General features: G+C 35.5%; 1 protein-coding gene and 1 pseudogene across 1 annotated transcript; one reads left to right on the forward strand and one right to left on the reverse strand.

Moving 5' to 3' along the window:
• Window positions 1-296: 296 nt before the first annotated feature.
• On the reverse strand, window positions 297-10921 carry cygb1 (cytoglobin 1). Its single transcript, XM_051106656.1, has 3 exons — window positions 10678-10921; window positions 1745-1976; window positions 297-1357 (listed from the first exon to the last, which is right to left on the reverse strand). Exons 1-3 carry the CDS (start codon window positions 10809-10811, stop codon window positions 1190-1192), a joined length of 534 nt encoding a protein of 177 aa, XP_050962613.1. The 5' UTR covers window positions 10812-10921; the 3' UTR covers window positions 297-1189.
• Window positions 10922-14107: 3186 nt separating this feature from the next.
• On the forward strand, window positions 14108-23061 carry LOC127162737 (sterile alpha motif domain-containing protein 9-like; annotated as a pseudogene).
• The last annotated feature ends 555 nt before the right edge of the window (window positions 23062-23616 follow it).

The raw sequence follows: 23616 nt of genomic DNA on the forward strand, positions 1-23616 counted from the left end.
TTAACAAAAAATCTGAAAGCATAACCAATTTTTATACTGTTTTCACAACTCTTTTCAACATTTATATAATGGTAAATGTTTCTTGAAAATCACAGGAATAAATGGCATTTCAACATGAAATTCACAGGAATAAATGGTTATTTTAAATTACATTAATATAGAAACAGTTATTTTACAATAAATAAATTAAATTACAATAATATTTCACAGATTTTACTGTATTTATGATTGAATAAATGCAGCCAAACAAACAAAAAAAAAAGAATATATATATACAGTATTATGATTAGAAAAAAGTGCAAGACTCAGAGTTTATTTCTTTAATGTTTCAGGGTTTATTTCTGAATGGGTGATTATTTTAAATGTACAAAACATTTGAATAAGTAGAAAAAGAAATAAGTTTAGTTGCTTTAGTAAGACAGAACAGTCCTTTCTACTCATTTTGATTAGTTTTATGCTCACAACACACAAATGGAAGCGACTGATACAAAAGCACTCGCTCTTTCAAAAACATCCGCTTCAGATGAACTGGATATTTATCTAAAGCTCCAGCAGAGACCCAAATGTTTCATCAGAAATGCACATTTTTGTATCTGAAGGAGGTCGTGTTTGTGTACAGACCAATGGTTTATCTGGAGTATGTGTAAATATTTAATGGGAGACAAGCTGCAGAGAGCTTGAGATTTCTTCACTGATTTATATGTGTGTTTATCATCTGAGCTGAATAACAGTTGCTAGGGATCTGACATCGATAAAGTCCAGATAAAATGTCATGCAGGATCCATCAGCATTTATAAAACATTGTCTGGCATGAGCTCATTTTCTCTGACGCCTTTTTTTTCCACGTTTTTTCTTTCACTAATAGCAATGAATCAAATATATGTGACATTGCTGTAATAATCTTTGGTTTAATTTGTATAGTTATGCATATATGAAGAGTTCAGATGCAAAAGCCATCTTTCTTTTTTTTTTTTTTTTTTTTTTTTTTTTTTATCAGGCTCCCATGTATAGGTTTGTATGTAAGTACTGGTACTTCTGATTGGGCTGAGGCTGGGATTTTAGCAAGTTTGAAGTAAAAGTATTTGATGCGTGAATATGTGTCAGGAGCATTCACTCAGTATCATTATCTCATTTTTGACTGAGATAGCTTTTAGGGAGTTTTGCATCTGAACTCTACATATTCTCTCCTTCACTTTGCAGCGTTTTGGTTGAATTCCCAGCCGACTTCAGAGTAGACTTTGTTCATCTGCCAGTACAGGACACCTAGGAGTTTAGACCACACGCTCTGCACCGATGCTGGACTGAAGCACTGTGGGAAGGCTTCCACCAGCACCTCCAGTATCACTCCAGCCAGAATCTGCAGTAAGACATTAATATTTTTATTCAGCAAGGACGCATTCAATTGATCAAAAGTGACAGTAAAGACATTTGTAATTTTAGAAAAGATTTCTGCTTCACATAAATGCTGAAAAATAAAATGTTTAACATTTTTCAACATTGATAATAATCCGAAGAGTAATGAGGCTGAAAGTTCAGCTTTGATCACAGAAATAAATTACATTTTACAGTATATATTCATAGAAAACAGTTATTTTAAATTGCAATAATATTTCACAATTTTACTGTTTTTACTCTATTGTTAATCAAATAAATGCAGCCTTAGTGAGCAGATATTTCTTTAAAACAAACACAAAAAAAACGTCCTTTATAACTTTGTATGATGATGTCTGTGCCACACACTCACTTTGAAGTAAACCGGATCCACTTTGTGTCTGAGCGCGTGTGATTTGCCCATCTGCTGGAAGATGGTGTCGAGTTTGTCTCCATCACGCAGAGTTTCCACCATCGTGTTGATGGCGTTCATGACCCGCAGGCCGTGTTTCTTCAGATACGTGCTTTGCTTCATCTCCTCGGGGTCCTCCATGTCACGTAACTGATTGAAGTACTGCTTTGCCGTTGGGAAGTTTGAGAAAAACCTGGAGGAACACACATTTAGTTATGATCAAAACAAAGATCAAAACAAAGATTTAAAAAAGTTCATTTCCAAACAAAAATTTACAGATAATTTAAGATTTAATCCAAGAGTTCATTTAAAGAACTTATGTTTCTAAAGGGAAAAAATCAGGAATTATCTCCATATAATGGACTTCAGTGGTACCCCCAAGTTTGATCTTCCAAAATGTAGTTTAAATGCAGCTTCAAAGGGCTCTAAATGATCCCAGCCGTGGAAGAAGGATCTTATCTAGCAAAACTATTGGTCATTTTCGAAACAAATGGACAATTTATTTTACTTTTTAACCTCAAACGCTCGTCTTGTCTGCGTGAACTCTTGTTTTCCCAGTTCAATCCAGTCAACACGGTTAGGGTATGTTGAAAAATCTCGTTTTCTTCCCCAACTTCAAAATCATCCTACATCGCTGCAGAAGTACCGACCCAGTGTTTACAAAGTGAACATGCAGAGGATGTAGTGCGATTTTGACCTTGAAAAAGAAAACGAGAAGGGAGTTTTTCGACATTCCCTAACTGTATTGACCCAGATTACACAGGCTATGCATGCGCATCGCAGAGATGAGACAAGATGAGCATTTGATCTTAAAAAGTATATAAATTGTCAGTTTGCATTTAAACTGCATTTTGGAAGTTCAAACTTAGGGCACAATTGAAATCCACTATATGGAGAACATTCCTTAAATGTTTTCCTCAAGAAACAACATTTCTTATCGACTGAAGAAAGAAAGATATGAACCTCTTGGATGATAAGGGGGTGAATAAATCATATGTACATTTTTGTTCTGGAAGTAAACTTCTAGTAGTTCAACCAAAAATGTAATTTGCTGAAAATGTTCTTACTCTCAGGCCTCTCACATCAAAATCAACAAATTTGAACTGTTTAGACTGTTTTTGCTTGTAAACAGTGCTTGATCTGTATATATTTATCTTCTTATTCAAACCAGACATTTTTTTTTTTTTTACTGTAGGAAGTTTTATTATGAATTATGGACTTGTTTAGAAGCAATGGTTTGATGTTAAAAACATCCTAATGATGGATTTGTTTTGTACAAACACACAGCTTTTGGCTTCTCAATACATTAATTGATGGACTGGAGTGGTGTGGATTACTTGTGGATTATTGTGATGTTTTTATCATCTGTTTGGACTCCCATTCTGACGGCACCCATTCACTGCAGAGGATCCATTTGTGAGCAAATGATGCAATGCTACATTTCTCGGCAAATTTTCACATTTTAATTTTTGTGTGCTACTTCTTTAAACCCATATGACTTTCTTTCTTCTGTGAAACACGTTATTTTGAGACATGGGCTCCAATATTACTTGGTTCCCAATATTCGTCAAAATATCACCTTTATGTTCCACTGAAGAAAGAAACTCATATAGGTTTGGAATGACCTAAGTATAAAAAAATGATTTTATCCTATTTAGAGAACCCAGCAGAACATAACATTATGATTGTTGCACTGACATGTGATTGTTTTTGTGATGTTAAATTGATTTTACAGACATGCACGAGTGAGCAACACACTTGGACTGGAACAGAACATTGTCGTAACCACATGGTCAGAGTAAAGGTACAAATCTTAATTCATTTATGATTATTTATTGCAGTAATAAGTGGATGATTAGGTTGCAGATTAAGGCTGCAAAACTTCCCATTTAAATAGGAAGTGCAGTATAGGAGAGCCGTGCGTGCAGGCATTTCACAAGGATCCTAAAGATAAACATGTGAAAGTGAGCTGTTTCGTGTGTGTTTGCATGTGTGAGAAAGTGTATCTCAGCCCAGCTGGACAGATAAGCGTTCCTGAGATAATACTAATCTAATATTTAACCAGCATTTCTGAAATTCTCCCCTTCACTCACAGCGACTACTACAATAAAACAGGGATTGTCTTTTAAACTCAACGTTGTTATAAAAATGACCTAGTAGCAGTTAAAAGCCATCATCCTTGACACATGCTCACGTGTTTGTGTTGTGATTGTAGTTTCTCTCTTATTACTCTTATCCAGCACAAGCACTGTTTTAGCATGCACTGTGTTAAAGATGAACTGTTGCATAGATAAGAGAGTTCTGCTGCATTGGACAGCCCTAAGTATGAACTAAATTCATAATTCAGTCAAATCAGTGATATTCTCAGTGTTACTGCAAATGACCTCTGCCCTGAAAAGGTATGTGTTTGCTCTAATGTAACAGTTCAGATTATGTCCATTTGAAAGGCACAGGGTTAAAAAAGGGTCATAAATCCTGCAATGCCCACAGGGAGTGAGTTTCAGCATAACATTTTAATTGTGCGTCTTTTGTTATGATGGTGTGTTTTGGCACATCTCCTCCTTTTATACACACATTTTGCTGTGTCATCTTGTCTGTGCATCCCTTCAATTTCCTTTAAAGCATTTTAATGTTTCATACCATGCATTATCTGATGCTTGTGGCATATTTCACACATTTGAAATCCCTGTTACTAATATAAGTGGTTGACGTTTAGATATCTTATGTCAGGTCGTCCTCAAAGGTTTTTGGGTTCAATCATGCTGCTGGATGAAAGGTTGGATAAAGGTTTGATGGGAAGAGAACAGACATGTTAATCCTGGTTAGTGGCTGTTAGACTACATGATACAGCAGAACAAGAGTGGACTGGTTTACTCTATTAAAAATTATTTTTCTGTAACCATCCCTGTAAGAACTAATCTCATGGGAAAGGGTGCTTAAATTATTTAATTAATTTTAATTGCAGGTTGAATAAACCTTTAAAGAAACCAAATACATTATAAACATGATTTATAAAGTTTTAAATTAAGCAAAGGTTATTGAGGTCATAAGAATATACTATTTCAGGATTTCTACTTTAAATTTTCATGTTAAATCCAATGTGTTATTCACCATTTCTTTGTAAATATTTGTGAAATTTACTAGCAATGTCTGTTAAAACTGTTTCCACATCAAATTTATTTTCATATTACTAAAATGATAAATTATTATTATTATTACTATTATTACAAAAATTATACATTATTATTATTATTATTATTATTATTATATTTCTTTGAAAGAATTTGAAGACAGGCATTTTAAAGATGAATCTAAAAATTAAATAGAGTTGGTTTTGATTTTGTTGCTTTCAAATTTCATTTCATTTGCATGAAATAATAAAAACAAAAATACCATTTTATTAAGATTATTAAATCTATTTGATTAAATTATCCTTTGTGTTTTTACAGTCGTGCCTCATGCATCCAGCGCCAGAGTGGCTGTGATGTTGATCCCAACAGACCCATCAACTGTTTCATCTCTTATGGCCCACAGAACTGAACCTTGAATCAAACCGCAACAGGAAGATCCGTCCCATTAAACAGAGACAGACTCTAGTAAATGCCCACAGAAGTGACGTGTCCTCACATGTCCAAATCAAATGGGAGATAAAGAGAGACTGTGTCTTCTCTGTCATCTTAATGTGCGCCATAACTCATGTTGAAGTACATGTGCTCTTAACCTCTGACTCCAGAATCATGTGTCAGGAGCTGGAGGACGAACAAAGGCAGTTAAAATCCCCTGGAAATGTTAAAACAATAATGGGGATAATAAACAGAGTGCATGGATGAGCAGTTAAGAAAACACGCTGAGTCCAAATGCATATGATAAGACAGTCATTTGTTACCCAACTTTTTAAAGAGACGGTCATTATACTTGGATTTTACTTAGCCTGTCAAAATGTAAATCAAATCATATGGCTTTATATATTTTGATTTGTCAAAATTTCTCTGTTTGAGTCCACAGAAAAAATATCAACAAATGAGTTTGTAACCAGTGTTATGTTATTTTTGTCTTTTTTATATCTCTACTTCGCTTTATTTCAGTTTTAGTCATTTTAATACTTCAACTTTAGTTTAAAGTAGTCAGGGCATCTAATGTTTGTATTTTATTTCAGTGTTATTTGAGTTACCAAAAAATATTTGTAATAGTTTAGTAAACAGTAACAACACTGTTTATAATATAATTATCAGAAAGTTATCAATATAGTTATTGTCCATTGGTGTGGACACTAATATAATTATCGATATGGTTATAGACCGTTGATGTGGACACTAAGATAGTTATCGATATGGTTATAGTTCATTGATGTGGACACTAATATAGTTATTGGTATAGTTATCCATAAAGTTATCGTCCATTGGTGTGGACACTAATATAATTATCAATATGGTTATAGTTCATAATATAGTTCATATAGTTCATAATATAGTTCATATAGTTCAGATATAGGAACTGGTATAGCCATCAGAATATTTACCAGTATAGTTATAGTCTGTTGATGTGGACACTAATATAGTTATTGGTATAGTTATTGGTAAAGTTACTGTCCATTGGTGTGGACACTTATATAGTTATTGGTATAGTTATAGCCCATTGATTTGGTTACTAATATAGTTATTGGTATAGTTATGGTCCGTTGGTGTGGACACTAATATAATTTCTGGTATAGCCATCGGTAAAGTTATTGTCCATTGGTGTGGAAACTAATATAATTATTGGTATAGTTATAGCCCATTGATATGGAAACTAATATAGTTCTCAATATAGTTATAGTCTGTTGATGAGGACAATAATATAGTTACTGGTATAGCCATCAGTATATTTACCAGTATAGTTATCGTCTGTTGATGTGGACACTAATATAGTTATTAGTATAGTTTTTGGTAAAGTTATTGTCCATTGATGCTGACATTAATATAGTTATCTGAATAGCTGTAGTCCGTTGACGTGGACACTAACATAGTTATTGTTATAATTATTGTCCGTTGATGTGGACACTGATATAGTTATTAGTAAAGTTAATGGTATAGTTAACGTTCACTGACACTATTATAGTTATCGATATAGTTAAAGTCCATTGATATGAACACCTAGCGGTTATCAGCAAAGACATATAGTGCAACTGCACCTTTGGTGACCCAAGTTCGAGTCCCGACTCATGGTCCTTTGCCAGTCCTGTTTCCAACTCTCCACCCCATGCTTTCCTGTCATTCTCTACTGTCCTGTCTGTTAAAAAGCATGAAAAAGGCCAAAAAAACAAACAAACAAAAAAAAACAGTATAATTATAGTCTGTTAATGTGGACACTTATACAGTTAAAGCTCCACCCTACGCTTCCATGTGATTCTCTAATATAGTTATCAGTATAGTTATCGTCCGCTGACACAGACACTGATATTGGTATAGTTACCAGTATAGTTACTGTCTGTTGGTGTGGACGCTAATATAGTTACTGGTATAGCCATCAGCTTATTTATCAGTGTAGTTCATTGGTGGACATTAATATCAGTACAGTTATCAGTATTGTTACTGGCCATTTGTGTAGATGTTATTACATGTATCATTGTAATTTTTACTATAGTTATCATCATAGTTTTCGCTTTGATGGTACGGTGATACTTTTAGTGTGGGTGATAACTAATATAGTTATCACTGTAGTTATCATTCTTGGTGTGAATGAGCTTTAAATTATGACAGTGTTATTTTCTTGAAGACTCACAGTTTCTTGTTTTCTGTCTAAATTTCAAAGTTGTTTGCCAATCATTCAAGATTGTTGTTATGATCTCAAAATTCACTCAGCACACAGCAGCATTAGAGAGTTGATTTTTGACAACATGGAGGACAGTTCACAGTGGCTTGCATTCTGATTTGCACAGAATGAGAAAACTGTGCTAAAAATGGATGAGATGTAGGGAGCATCTGGACATTTTAATAGTTTGGTTATTTCTTTTTTGGCTTTTTTACTCGCTCTCCTTTGTCTCTCACTTTCATAAACTGTTGCTTGTTGCTCCTCTTGCATTGCTGTTTGCAACTACCTCTTGGCTGCAGCCTGGTGCTTTTTAGTCACAGATATGAAAGGGTGTCTTGCAGGGTGATTTGAATAAATCTTACAGAAAAATGGATGATTAGATCTGATTTAATCCACTGACCTGCTAAATTAAAGCATCACAGGGAGATATAAAGTCTCCTCCTGTGAACGTCCACTTAAAAGCACATTCCCTCTGAGAAATAAATCTAATTTCACAAGCTGAAAGAGTTTAATTATGAATCTTTATTGCAGCCCTTCAGGTGTGATCTTCAGAGGAGATGTGAGCTGTTATCTTTAGAGAGAAATTACTACTAACATCCATTACAATCCTCAAACACTGTGCGCAAGTCAGGAATGAAGAAATATGAGCTCACGTGAGGCTTCCATGTGGAAAACCTTCACAATGTGTCAATGATTTGCTCAAATTCACCAGATTCCAGAACATCAGAGGAACAGCAGGACATCCTCTAGCAATACTGAATGACTGCTGTGATAAAATACAAACATTACGAGCAAAAAATATTATGTAATCATAAATTTAAAAATCAATTTTTTGCACTAGTAGATCTAATGATGTCATGCAAACTGTGGTTAATAGGTTTTATAATATATTGATTCTGTTTAATTGAATGCACTTTAAGTCCTTGATTTATTTTTTTAGCTGAACTCTTTATAATCTGTATGGTTGTGACAGTATATCTAGAAGAGAAATACAGTTGACAGTGAAGTAAATCGAATCAGTCAAAACAAATCAGAAACTACAGTGACTCAAGAGTTTTAGTTTCAGATATCTGAGCTGAATTCTTGTTGATTGCATTTAAAAACAAGTAAGTCTATGCAAGGCTTCCAGTTAAACAGCTAAGTAAACCTCTGTGTGCGCACATGTGATGAAGTCTTGCAGCACATAAGATCACAAGCATGAAGGAAGTGTGACAAGTGTCTGCACTAAAGCTGTCAACTCAGAAACCATAAAGAGCAGCTGGAGATCCCAACATGTGTTTAAGGCCAGTATGTTCACCAAATCCCAACAGCCACACCTCAACTCTACCCACAATCCTCCTGCACCCAATTTAACTGCTTCTCTTTCCATAAAATTGGATTTATTTATGGCCACATAAGCAGCGCCAGTGGGATTAGTTTTCACATCTTTCATGTGATGTCACCATAGAGCGTCGTTCCTCCTGGATTTACATGACATAGTGTATTTTTTATCACATACACCATGATGACGGGTTACAACTCACTTTTAGAAGGGATTGAACCAGCAACCTTCAGATGACAAGCCCTGAACAACACCAAAGAAAACAACTTGATAAACTAAAGACTATATATATATATATATATATATATATATACTGAGAGACAGAGAGAGAGACTCTATGTAATATGAATATATCTTGATGCATGTCCCAAAACACTGTTACTATGGTATATGTTAAAACTCACTGTATTTCCATGGTACATGTCAAAAATTATGGTGTAGCCATGGTAAATATCCAATCAAAAATAGTATTACCACAGTACAAGTTACTAATCATGGTAAATGACCAAAAACACTGTATTACCATTTTACCTACTAAAATAACATAGTACTCCCATGGTGATTGTCAAAAACTATGGCATAATTATGGTAAATGTTCAAACAGCCATAGTATTACCATGGAACAAATCACAAAATGGTACAACCATGACACATTTCCAAAAATGACCAAATAGAAGTGTCAAAACACTACGGTATTATTATGGTAAATGTTCACAAACACAGTATTACCATGGTACAAAACACAGTATTACCACATTTCCACAAGAATTTTAAAAAATGGCAAAAATCCAGTGGAATTACCATGGTAAATGTCCAAAAACACTGTATTAAAAAACTTTCAATGAATTACCAGTTAAAAATGGCAAACAACCATAGTATTACCATGGTACAAGTTAACAAAATGGTACTACCATGGTATATTTCTAAAAATTACCAAATATAAGTGTCAAAACATTGGTATTATAATGGTAAATGCTGAAAAAGCACAGTATTACCATGGGACAAGTTTTAAAAAATAGTAATATCAGTACATTTCCAAAAAATAAAGAATTACCAATTATAAATGTCAAAAGGCCAGTGGAATTACCATGGTAAAAACAAAAACACTGTGTTAATATGGTACTTCAATGGTGCATGTGAAAAACTAGGGCATAACTATGGTAAATGTTCAAACAAGCATAGTATTATCATGGCACATGTTAACAAAATGGTACTACCATGGCACAAAAATTATGAATTATGAATGTCAATGGTAAATATAAAAAAAACAAAGTATTAACATGGTACATGTTCAGAAATAATTGTACCATCATTGTGTATAAAAACTATGATATAATCATGGTTAATTTTCAAACAACCATAATATTACAAATTGCAAATCGTCACCTTAGAATTATAAGGTTCTGGTATCTGACATTTTGTGAATATATGTGTCCAAAACCACTGCATTAAAAATGAATAAAACTATGGCGTAACCATTATAAATCTTCAAAAACAATAGTATTATCATGGTACATGTTCAGAAAACCATGGTACCTCCAAGTAAGTAAGTTTTACCATGATACCTGTTCAAGAAAAGTCAAAATACACTGTGCACTTCCAAACACTAGGAATTACCAATTATAAATGTCCAAAATACCATGGTATTACTATGGTACTATGCCCAAAAAAACTTGGTATAACCTAAGTAGAAAATTTTGGAGCTTGTGCAAACAATCACAGTGATAACATGGTAGTTTTTGTGAATGATTGACATGTGTGTAATTAAAATGGACAGGTGTACCTGATGAGCACGGCGACTCCGGCATTCTCTCGGTTCTCATAGACAGGTCTCCACGTGTCCTGGATCACACACACATCGTCCTCGGTGAGAGTCTCAGGACTCTGTGTGAGATTCACACCTCCGTCTCCCTCCATCCAGACACTCGCTGAGATACACTTGAGCTGTGTGTGTGTGCTCCTGCCGGCTTCTTTATTCTGTCTCCTCAAGAGTCTGATGAAGAGTTACTGCTGAATGAAGAAGATCCTCCCACCCGCTGCTCTTTATCTCTCTCGCTCTCTCTCACTCACTCGCTCACACACCCATGTTCTCCTCTTACCTCACAATCACACCTTTCCCCTTCAGTTTACTTGTTTTTTTCCTCACACTCTTGCATCTGTCTGCTGCCCACCCACAGAAAAGACAACAGACAAGATCTCTATAATATCTCATTTGTTTCTCCTGGACAGGGAGGAGATTAAATGAAAAACAAACAGACGCTTGTTTTAATCTCCTCTAAAGTTTCAGAAGAGATCTCAACTCAAATATCAAAGTCTGCATCAGAAGTTTTGGGTTTTGTCTTGTTTTATAGTAAAACATCGATATGTCCTTTAATGAGACACTGAGAAAAAATTACCCATCTCCTTAAATATCTTTAGGGTACAGTTCACCATTTTTTTTTTATTTTTTTTTTTTTTTACTTCATTTCAAGATATACTTTCTTCTGATCTATTTCCAATTATGATGTTTTTGAAGCTTTATGAAGTTTTCAATAAAAGGTTTTCTTTAAAACATTTTTCATGTTCCACAGAAGAAAGTCCTACAGGTTTAGGATGACATGAAGGTCATTGGTTTTCTCTCAGAAGGCTTTGTTTTTATGCCTGAACTCTCAGTGGATGGCAACTACTGACTAATTTTAATTGGTTCTTGTAGGAGAAACGTCTGAGGTTAAGTTGACATGAAACACAATGGAGAACTCCAGGTAAATCTTGAACAAGCACGTTGAGAGCAAACATACGGCTCCACCTTGCACCAACATGACTGCAATTCTGTCTGTCACACCTTAGATGAACATCTAAGACTAAGTTTTATTGCTCAGATGCTGATGTTTCTGCAGTTTAACAGCTTTTTTCTGTAATGATTTTTATAGTACAAATATTGTTATTCCTTTAAATCCCCACAGGAGAAATAAAAACTTTCTTGAATTGGTCAATAGTGGTCTTCCAGTAAGAGCTCATTTGTTGAGAAATGTTCAAGTTCATACATTATGTGCTGAATGAACACGATGAAGCTGTTTTTTCAGTATTAATGATCTATTTATGATGCATTTATGATATGTATGTGCGTGTATAATTGTGTGACAATCCAAGCAGAGTCATAGAGACCCTTTACACACTTTCACATTGACATAATCACAGAAGGAGAGACTAAGCTACACCGTGTGTTTAGCTGGTTTTAGAAAATGATAGCTAAACAGATAGATTTTTAAACAGAGGTTTCAGATTGAGCTCATTTCTGGAGAGCACTGCACAGACAGAGCGGCAGGTGTTTGGGTGTTCAGGGACAGATCAGAGGTTTTAGTCTTATTGTTCAGGGGGCGGCGTGTTTTGTGGGGTCGTCGGGTCAGTTTGACACCTGTCTGCAGTGTGAGCTGTGATCTGAGTAATTATCACTTCTGTCTATTTGCATCACTCAAGTGGTTTTCATACACTGCTTTGAAACTGTAGGTTCTGGAGTGTTTTCGAAAGAAGTCTCTTCTGCTCACCAAGGCTGCATTTGTTTGATTGAAATAAAGTATAAACAGTGAAATATTTTACAACTCCAAATAAGTGTCTTCTATATAAATATATTTTAAAATGTAATTTATTCCTGTGATTAAAGCTGAATTTTTCGCATCATTACTCCAGTGTCACATGATCCTTCAGAAATCATTCTAATATGCTGATTTGCTGCTCAAGAAACATTTCTTGTGATTATCAAAGTTGGTACATGAGATCGCCATTAAACCTCCTAAAAGAGCAACATTTGAGGAGTATATAACTGTGAAATGTTCTTTATTGCAAAAAAATGCACAAATGGTAATGTAAATATCATCACTGAACCAATCATATAGTAAGGCTTTGCTACTGATTATATGAAACCAAATAATTACCCAAATGTCTGTGTGCATGCATATGTCTTGACACCAATCATAATGGCAGATGTGTGTCTGTATATATTCTTGAATCTAAACAAAAGGCAGATGTGTGTCTGTTGAAGACACATCCCAACCCTGAGGCCTGTGCCCCATTATTACAGATTCGTTACAGTATTTATCATAATCCTTCTTTTCATACTCAACTTCTGAAGAACAATTACACAGTCAATCATTTTTACACTTAAGCACAAGTTGTACATTGACATTTCAGTGCACTTGGCAGAACAAACTGAAAGTTGTTTAGTTGTTACTGAGTTTTGTAAAACATTAGGTCTGTCATGTTTGAGTGGATTCAATGCCTCAGCCAGTGAATGTAACCTGACAATGTAACAACTGTCATTGATCCTTTAATTTACTGTGTTTGTGCTGCCCTCTAATGGAAGCTGGATGCAGTCACATGCAAGAAAGGCACGCAAAGGTCAAGTTTGCACAGCAATTTCATATGGCATTATAATTTATGACAAAGTTCATAACAAAACAGTACAATAATATAATCAAAAAACAGCAAATTCCACTTCCTGTCATTCCAATTCAAATTCTTATGTGTTATGGCCAATTCAAATTTACTCTCAATAACTGCATGGGAGCCAATTCTTCAATACTCAGGTTAAAAGAAAAGTACATTTATGCAGGAGATCACTCTTCAGCTATAAAAAATGAAGCACACGTTAGTTTATCTAAAGTAATTTTTGCTTATCAGTATGGTTAAATTGCATCATCGAAGGTCAGTAGCAAAGACACTGGTTAATAAAATGAGATTAAATACATAAAGGATATTTGTTTTATTTAACATATTTACTGAATCTGTTTTTTGTGAGTTATATGAATTAATCCATGTTCACATTTAGTCTATAGTAACACCATGTTTACTCCCAATTTCTTGACAGGAGACTTGTCAATCAGTAAAAGGGGAAAAAAGTCACTGGTGTTACTTATTTGAAAAAGTAACTCAGAAATTTTCTTAGAAATTCAAAAGTAATGTGTTACTTTACTAGTTACATGAAAAAAGTAATATTATTACGTAACTCACGTTACTTGTAGTGCGTTACCCCAACACTGGTCACTGGTAGTTCCTCCTATCAGACCTGTGATCTAGCATTAGCTCATACATTATGGTGGCTGCGTCATCTACACATTTAAATGCTGCCATTGTGCTTTGCAACACATTCATGTGTAATGGTACAAAAGGGATATTACAGATTGGGTCAGTCCACTCATCACACTTCCATTTTCACATACTATACACTAGAGGGCAGTATGGAGTTTATGTCCTGGTACACAGGTACAGGTGGTGGCGCAGGTGAAGGAGGAGTCCAAGAGGATGAAGTAAGTTTGGGTGTAGTTCAGGTCAGCACATCACTGAAGAGAGAGCTGAGGGAGGTAAGATCACAGTCTCACAGTAAATTTATAAAGAAGCTTTAAATATAATGATGTGTGTGTGTGCAGGATTGTATGATTGGATCATTCAGGACCTTAAAACAGTGTTGTTGGGATAATTCGGATGTGTGGCTACCAGTGCAAAATGTCAGAAAGTCCAATATCCAGTCGGACTAGTTAGCCTTTGATCCTTTATTTATTTGTTTTGTTTATTTATTGCCTACAAATTTGAAGGGTAATGTTGGTAATGTGCACCTGTGGCTCATGTAATCCCAAGCAATGTAAGAAAAAGAACGTTTTCCAAAAGATTTGGGCACCCTGCCATTTATTTATTATTTTAATAATTTTAAATGTATTTTTTTTTTTTTGCACTTCCATGTCTGCAATGAATATGCATGTAGAATTATTCATTTGAATTATTTTGTGCTGTAATTCTCAGCCCAGCCCATTCAAATAACAAACTCAATTTGCCTTTGTCCAAAAAAAAAAAAAAAAACCTTGATGTCCTTGCTCCATTAATAGACTGCTTTAACAACCTGTTTACGTTTCTGTAATGTAGGTAGCAAAAGCTAATGTGATTACTTATAAAACAAGGCATCCCTTCAAGTGTTGCTAAAAATGGTCTAAAGTCTGGCTACCTCATGGCGGAGAGTTATTGTGCTGAAAGTATTTAGAAAGCCCTTAATAAATTAAAGTGTTAACTGTTGTTCTATGGTTAAAGCATCTATAATATATCTAAAATCACTTGAACAAAAAGAAACAAAAACAACAAATACAGTGAAGATGTAAATAATGTCTGTTAAAAGGACACTAAGGCAGTATTCAAACAGGTTCATTTGTTTACATCAAGGAAATGGTGGTTTGCATGGAATAGAAATTTCTTTCCACTAACCAACTTCCTTGAAATTATGGTTTAATATTGTGTTCATGTCATGATGGAGTTACTCTAAATATGAGATTCTGACTTGTAAAAACCATCCTTATAGAACTTGTCAACTTGTAAATTCAGAGTCATCTGAGAACGCAGCCTTTAGAGTGACACAAAAGCATCATAAGGCCACAGCTCTGTTACCATGTTTGACAGAAAAATCTCCAAACATGATTAACGGGAAGGAAATTGTACAATGCCATACAAAAATGACATTACACATAAGTACAAAAGAGATGCAACACACAATGTGAAACAGATGTGATATACTGTAACTCATGTATCAAAACATTGCAATGCTTTCTTGGCAGGTCTTCCAGCCTATCAAACCTTTACAATTAATCCAGAATGTGGCTGCAAGATTAATTTTAAAATGAGCCGAAAAGAACACACATCACATCTTTGTTAATCAATTTGCACTGGCTACCAACAGCTGCTCGCGTAAATTTTAAGGCAGTAATGTCTGCCTGCAAAACCACCAAGGGCTCTGCACCTAAATTCACTACTTCACATTCAGAATTCAGTCAGTGAGTGTGTAAACTTTAACAACTCCAGCATTCTCCGGGGTGATGAATCAAAACGCCTCGGATTGGACACTGCATTCATAAACTCAACAGAAAGGGGTCTGAGGTTATAATGCTCAATGCTGCAAAACGGAAATATAAAGTTATGCAACAGATCTACTCTAAAATGTAACACTTTTCATTAATTTCACATTACACTTAAATCATGACTGCCGTACAGTTCTTGCTTAATTATGCAGGGACACTTTTTGCACCTAATCATAAATTTGGGCAACATTTTTGCTTCATTTCTGACCCTGGTGCCACTGCCAACCAACATTATAATTTCTGCTAGGGGTGTGCGATATTGACAAAACAATAAAAAAAAATAATAATAATAAAGACAAAAAAGATATCTTGATATTGGGATTTTATCAGTTACGATAATTAGATGATATTTTGCTGAGTGTGTATGTTAATAATGTTTTGGTGTCAGCAAGTCAATGTTAATAAGTAAGTCATTGTGATTGAACCAAATCATTTAAATGGTTGATTTATTCAGTCATGTTGCTCAGAGATGCAAAACTGTTCTGTGGTGGCTGTGTTTGGAATGATTTTTGTCATTGAAATAGAGCAATATGGTGTCTAAAACATAAGTCTCTTAAATAACTTCTAGTTTATTGAACGGTTGTAAAATAATAATAAATATAATCATGCTGATTTTTGGAGAAAAAAAACGCCACTCTTTGTGTGATATTGACGAACTATATGAAATGATATATTTTAAAATATTTTCTGTCCCTATAGTTTTGTAACGGAGAGTGAGAGGCGAGAGGCGAGCGGATCCATTTGCAAGCTTTTATTAAAAGGACGAATCAAAGACATAGTCGAACAGGCAGGGTCAAAACAACAGCAAACAGGTATGTTGGCGAGAGGCACAAGAGAAGTCTGTGAAGCAGGCGTGGGTCGATCCGTGGCGAACGTAATCCGTAAAGGGAGCGAAACGAGGGAATAATCCATGAAACGAGCGATAGTCCAGTAGGCAGGGGGCGAGACAGTAGAGACGAGATGGCCAGGCAAGAAAACTAAACACGGGGAACAAGGGAACTAGGAACTAGGAACTAGAAACTAGGAACTAGGAACACAACGAAAACAATGATAATCACAACAATACTCCATGACTTGCACGGAGAAAGACCGGGACTTTTATAGCGCGCCTGATTGGTCACAGGTGCTGACCCAATCAGCGCGCTGGATGATGGGAGTAGTAGTCCGGGGTGTAGTACAACAGTCAGTGTGTAATGATAGAGCGAGAGCGACATCTGGTGGTGAGCGGACCGCAGGTCACCGACCAGATTCATGACGAGCTTCAATTTTGTGATCATTGTAAATGCATTTTAACAGACTGAATCACGCAGTGAAAGAACACACTCTAAATACGCACGCGCAGTAGCCAAATCTACTAGACCACATAATGTATGTGTGTACTCTGTAGGAGTGTTTTGTTTGGTTTTTGCTAAATATTCGATAATCTCAAAACGCACATCATCAAAACAACAATTACGATATTATCGCAGACGATATATATCGCACACCCCTAAGTCCAGCTCCACTGTCTTTTTGGCTAATTTGCTAAGAAATCACCACCTCCAAACTCAACAAATGGAGAGGGAAGAAAGGAAGAGAGAGAGAGAGAGAGAGATGGATGTGATTTTTTTTTCTATTTCAATGTATTTTTTCTCTTTCAATGTGCTTTTGAAAATAAGCTTAGCTGAGTGTGCTTGCTGTTGGCCTGACTGTTATTTTAAGTACTACAAACTAATATTAGAAACAGTACTAATTTGTAGAAATGTATATTGTTGCTCTGGCCAACACCACAAAAGATTCAGTTTATTTAATTTACCTGTGTCCAGTTATATTTAATCTGTTCTGTTTCTTCAGGCATAACATTTTTAATGTGCACCACAAAAAATCCTTTGACTACAATATAATATGCAGGTAAATCAGCTTAATTTCTTTTAACAGTTATTAGTGCCTGCATTAAGCAGCAAATGTTTTTTTTTTTTTGTTACTATTACACTGTAAGTTGTAATTAATATATTTTATAGTTTCCTAACTTGTTCACTGTGGTTCTATTCAGGTATTAACTTAAAATAATCAAAAGCAATTCATTGTTTTGAAACCAATAAAGCAACACAAATTTTGATAAAAAGCCACATTGATTTGAAATCTATATCTTGTCCTTAAACTATAAAAGGTAATGTCAAGTACAAAGTGATTAAAACCAACCCCACTACCACAGGGTGAGTTGTGACAGTGGTGGAGCGGATTAAAAATAATAGAAATGTTGCTTTCTTTTATTTTCTGAACACAAAATGAATGATTTATTTATTTGTTCATTCATTCATTCCATACAATGGGTTTTACTTGGGGAAATAAGTCTTACAAATTTCATGGTTTGCTCAAACATGATTTTGCTGTATGTATGTATGTATGTATGTACATATATATGTATTAATTAATTTATTTAATTTCATTTAGGATTTACATTTAGCACGTGGTTGTTACATTTTTCAAACCCAGACTCTTTCTGTGCAGTCCAATCAGTAACTAGCTCTGAGTAAATTGATAATTTTGTAAATGTTAGTAAGTTTATTCTGAAACAATCATGATAAACTAGGTGAGAAACTAGTGAATAAATATGATCTACATCAAGCTTTTGATACAGTAATTCATGACCTTTCTTACAATATGCAATTGTTTATTTTGTTTAAAGACAATGGATGCTCGAGATAAAAGTGGAACGAAGACCATGTGAGAAGAAGATGCTGACATTTTGTATAATGAGAAAATTAATGGAGCTAGTCTTCTCCTCTTGGAGATGTCTGATCTGACAGAACTACACCTGTCAATGAATTCAAAAAAACTGATCATTCACAACATAAATCTTTTGAAACAAAATACTCAGCAGCGGAATGACATAGTGACCCAGTCTTATAGCTTGAAGCCTTACCCTTTCAATAGATTTAATGCTGCTCACAGGTACAGAGAAAACAGCATTTTAGATGAAACTGAAACTGGTCCTAAAGACTTCATACAACCATGCCATGAATTCAAAGCATTCATTAACACAGCAGAAGAAAACAGAATGAAAAAATACACATATGAAGTCATTCGATTTGCAGCAGCATGTATGAACAGTCGCACAAATGGCACCATTCATTTTGGAGTGGCAGATGACCCACATGGACAAATTCTGGGTATCAGTGTCCAGAACACAGATGAGTTTGACAAACAACGGTCACATGCAATTGAAAAGCATTTCAAACCAGAAAAGTCTGTTCAAATAGCAAAGAGGTGTATTAAACCCCCTCGATTTGTTGAAGTTCTCAAAGCTGACATGACATCTACAGGAAAATGTGTTATTGAAGTAGACATAGAGCCATCCTTCATTGTCTGTGATGGCTGTTACTTTAACACTTATAATAAATGGAAATACAAAAATGAGGATGTAAAGCAAGATGCCTGAGCCAAAAGCTACAGGGAAGAAGAATGATGGCAAGTCTTTTTTTATAAGAGATGGCAGCAGCAGCAAGAATCTTATTACATCTGATTCCTCAAAGGAGTATGAAAAATATATCAAAGACATGCCACATTTGTCCCTTTTGAGGAAGGATGCTGAAGAAAAGCATCTCTCTGCTGTCAAAACGCAGTGTGCAAGGCTCTAAACTGTGTGAGATGATAACAGGAGGAACCCAGTCTTTGGACAGGTCATACTTTGCATGGTACATTGTGGTGGCTAACAAGTCCCATCCTGTTCAGCTTGAAAACCTGGGTTTCCTTCTTCACATGGATCTAGTGGCTGTTCTGGATTTTGATCCAGAATCTGCTGAAAATGGCTTGAATAAGCTGTTTAAAGAGAGAAAAATCAATCTTCACTCACCAGCTCAATATAAAATCACAGGTGCAGTTGAAGACATAGCAAACAAGTTAAAGCTGACTAAAAATACAAGCTGGGTTTTCTGTAATGGAGGCATTAATGAGGAAAACCCCTCTGATGCTGACAACTGGTCGATTGAGAAGGGATCCTCTGTGCGTGATGTTGTTTCTTTCCTGTGCAGAAAAGATGTGCTGCCTCACAAGAAATTTCTCACCATATTCTTGCTATTAAGTCAGGTGAGTGATGGAAAAGACCCTTTGCTTGAGACCTTCAATATGTTTTTGCAGGAGCTCAAGGGAAGAAACCAAATCTTATGCATCAGTGACAATAAAACATCATACAACTACTGGAAGCAACTCATTGAGGGCAGATATGGAGTTGACATCTCAACAAGATGCATTTATGAGCTGAGTTTTGCTGAGGTCAATGGCACTGTGCTCAGTCTGTGGTCAAAGAATCGCATATCAAGCCGCTTTCTGCCTTGTGGTGGTGGCAGTAATGTTGTGCTCTCCAAGAAAACTGAGGACTCCTTAGAAACACTGAGTGTTCTTTGTGTGAACCAGTGTGATGGAGGAAATGAGGACAAACAAAAGCATGAGGAGATATTTTACAAGGGAGGGAAGGTGTCTTGGTGGAACTTTTACTTCTCAGAACAGCCTGGGTCAATGCCATTCATCAAACGAGACAAATTTGACTACATTGTCAGCACAATTATTCCAGACATATGCAGTCGGAAGAGAGTGTGTGAGTTTTTCAGCATCTTCCATCTTCCAGGCTGCGGTGGCACTACATTAACCATGCATGTTTTATGGACACTCAAGGATAAATTTCGTTGCGCAGTGTTAAAGGACGTAACAGATGATTATACTACTATAGCTGAACATGTAGTGCAGCTACTAACATATGAGACAAAAGGCCAACCTCCACAACTTCCTGTTTTGCTAATGATTGATGACTTCCAAGATATTTACAGTGTGAAAAAACTCCAAAATCAAATTGAGGAGCAGTATCAAAAAAAAAACCTTTTTTCAAACTCTTCACAAGTCATAATTGTCAACTGCATGACAGCTGAATCCAGTGAACAAACTGAAGAAACTGATGATGCAGTTTTCATTGGAAACAAATTATCAAAAAGAACAGAAACTGTTTGAGAAAAAGCTAAATGAGTTTGAGATGACTGACACAAACACTAAAACGTTTTATGGGTTCATGATTCTGAAGAACAACTTTTCATCTGACTATATTCAGGGTATTGTGAAAAATACACTGAAGGGTTTCAACTTCCAAGACAAACATGCTAAACTTTTTGCTGTTCTTGTCCTCCTGCATGTCTACTGCAAAAATGCATGCTGTCAGTCTCTACATGTGAAGATTTTCTTGGTCTGCAAACAAAAGCATGTTTTGAACTCTAAAGGTTGAAGATGGATTTGAGCAGTTTTCCACTCTTTTGACAAGATGCACAGTCAATTCCAAAGTTAACTTTGAGGGTGTGACAGTGATTCACCCAAGTATAGCTCAACACTGTTTGAAAGAACTTTCAACTTTGTCTTTCAAAGTGACAAAGGCAGACATCACTAACCTTCTGCTCACAACAGACCTATTTTATGAGTATGCTCTGGGAAAACAAAAATTAGTGCAGGATGTTCACAACATGTTGGTGAAAAGGCAGTATTCAGCTGGCTGAGGCTGAAGACTCTCTTTTTTCACCTCTTATCCAAGATATAATGAAGGAGACCCCAAAGATGAAGAAATTGTTCTACAAAATGCAGCAAAGTGCTATAGAAAGGATGCAGTAATATTTCAGCTCCTTGCCAGGTATTATTACATAAAAAAATCAGACTTTAAACAGCCATGAGTTGGGCAAAGAAGGCTAAAGACCATTTAAAGGACAACTCATACATATGCGATACAGTGTCACAGATTCTTGTACGTGAGCTCAAGCATGCTGTTCACAAAGACAAAGATGATCCCATCAAGCCAGACAGTCTTGAGAAGTATCTTACATTGGCTAAGTCTGCAGGAGAAGCTTGCAAAGAAACACAACAAACAGCAAACAAAGAGGCCATGACACGAATGCTAAGACTAAAGGATTACAATACCTACAACACCGCTGGCCATCTCGGTGAACTTCAAACTGCAGCTATTGTCATACAAATACTGCAAAAAACACCATTGTTTAACTGCCTTGGTCAAGTCCTATCGGGTAAAATTACCTTTGAAGATTTGCCAAAGAAGAACCCTGAACTCAAGAAATATTACCATGTATTGCAGAAGCATAAGAGTTATCTTCTTCAACTAAAGAACACAATGAAGAATCATTTTTATTTTCTTGACAATTTTTTTGTCAATTTAGTACCATTTTTTGCAGAGAAAGACAAACAAAAGAACTGACAAAGCCCAAGGTTTCCAGGTACTTTCAACAGTATACTGACCTCTTTTGTAAAAAAAATTGGAGTGAGCTGGTCAACAATGAGGACATGAACCGCATGGTTAAAATTGAGCAGACACACCAATGTCTGGAGAGGAACAAGGGTGATTCCTATACTGGTCTTCTGGAATATTTATATGAAAAGACTCTGCATCAACTCTTGAAGAGATCATCCAGCAGTATGATTTCATTCTGAAGTGGAAAAAGGCCAGATACTTGATGGACACTGTCAACTTCATCTATGCCAATGTAATTCTGGCCAACATCAACCCTGAATCTCAGTACATCATGCCCTACCAAGACCTTCGTCAATTACTACTTCAAATAATCAACCTCCCCACATCTTTCAGTGAGATCCTGCCATTGCACTACATCACAGTTTTATTGTTATGGCAAGAGAGGACTGTGCATTACCAACTTTTGTCTCACAAATGAAGTTGTCATATTTAAAAGACCTGAAGCCTGTGTCTAATGGAAAGAGAGCAGCTGTCCATTTTTACTTAGGGAAGGATAAAGGTTACGGTGGCCTGATTTCCCATAGGGATATAAACAGCTGTTTAGGATCTGAGCAGAATATCTCAACTAAATGGGATGATGAAAAAATATGGAAGCAAGTGAGAGACTGTGAGAAACTTTGCAGAGTTTCTGGTAAAATTTGTGATGGTTTTATCAGTGTTGCAGATGTGAAGGTTGATCCAATGTTTAGAAGCCAGTTACATAAAGAATCTGGCACAAAAGTGACATTCTTCATCGGATTCTCAATGAATGGACCAGTTGCACTTGACATAGACTTTGAGTCATAAGCACTGCAAACCTGATCTAATGGATCTGACTGATGTCTCTGGAAACATGAATGAGAAAACTTTATAGATTTCCAGTTTAAAACAAAAACACTCAAGTCAAAGTAGCTCATGGACCAAAAGCCTGTAGTTATTTTTGATTTGCCTCAATATTATATCTTACATCTGTTACGTCAATATTGCAATTATTAATGTTGCATGTTTTTGTACTAACTGTGTACAAATATGAATATCATAAAAGCAATGGTGTGACTGTGTTATGTGAGATGTGACAGAGTCTGGCTAGTGCCAGCAATACATTGATCTCCAGAGGGCAAACATGCACCTGTGTTGTATTTCATTTGTTTTTCTTTATATGCATTGTACATATTGTGTCTTACTGGATTTTAATGTATCATATATTCTTTATCACTTTTATTTTGATTTAATTTATACTTTAAAAATGTCCATAAAAATAGAGCCCAGTATTCCATGGTAATATAAAGGGAATGTTTCATATTGATTTTTCACAGGTGTTTTACATGTATTTTGAATTACGCTTTGCATTTTGTGTTGTGCTTTAGGGCTAAAGGAAATGTTTGTAAACACACAGGTAGAAGTATATTTCTGCCAGGACATTATGTGTTTTCTACTAATATTTTATTTGTTCTTACAGTGTGAATTTGTTTCTTTATAAGCCTCATTCTGCCTCTGTACAAGGTAGTACACATGTTTCTGTAACTGCTGGAACAACGAACTAATTATATTATGGTAATTGTCTGCATTGTAGGTCTTCAAGGTCACTAGGCAC

Source organism: Labeo rohita, chromosome 3, assembly GCF_022985175.1.
Source record: "Labeo rohita strain BAU-BD-2019 chromosome 3, IGBB_LRoh.1.0, whole genome shotgun sequence".
Taxonomy (NCBI): domain Eukaryota; kingdom Metazoa; phylum Chordata; class Actinopteri; order Cypriniformes; family Cyprinidae; genus Labeo; species Labeo rohita.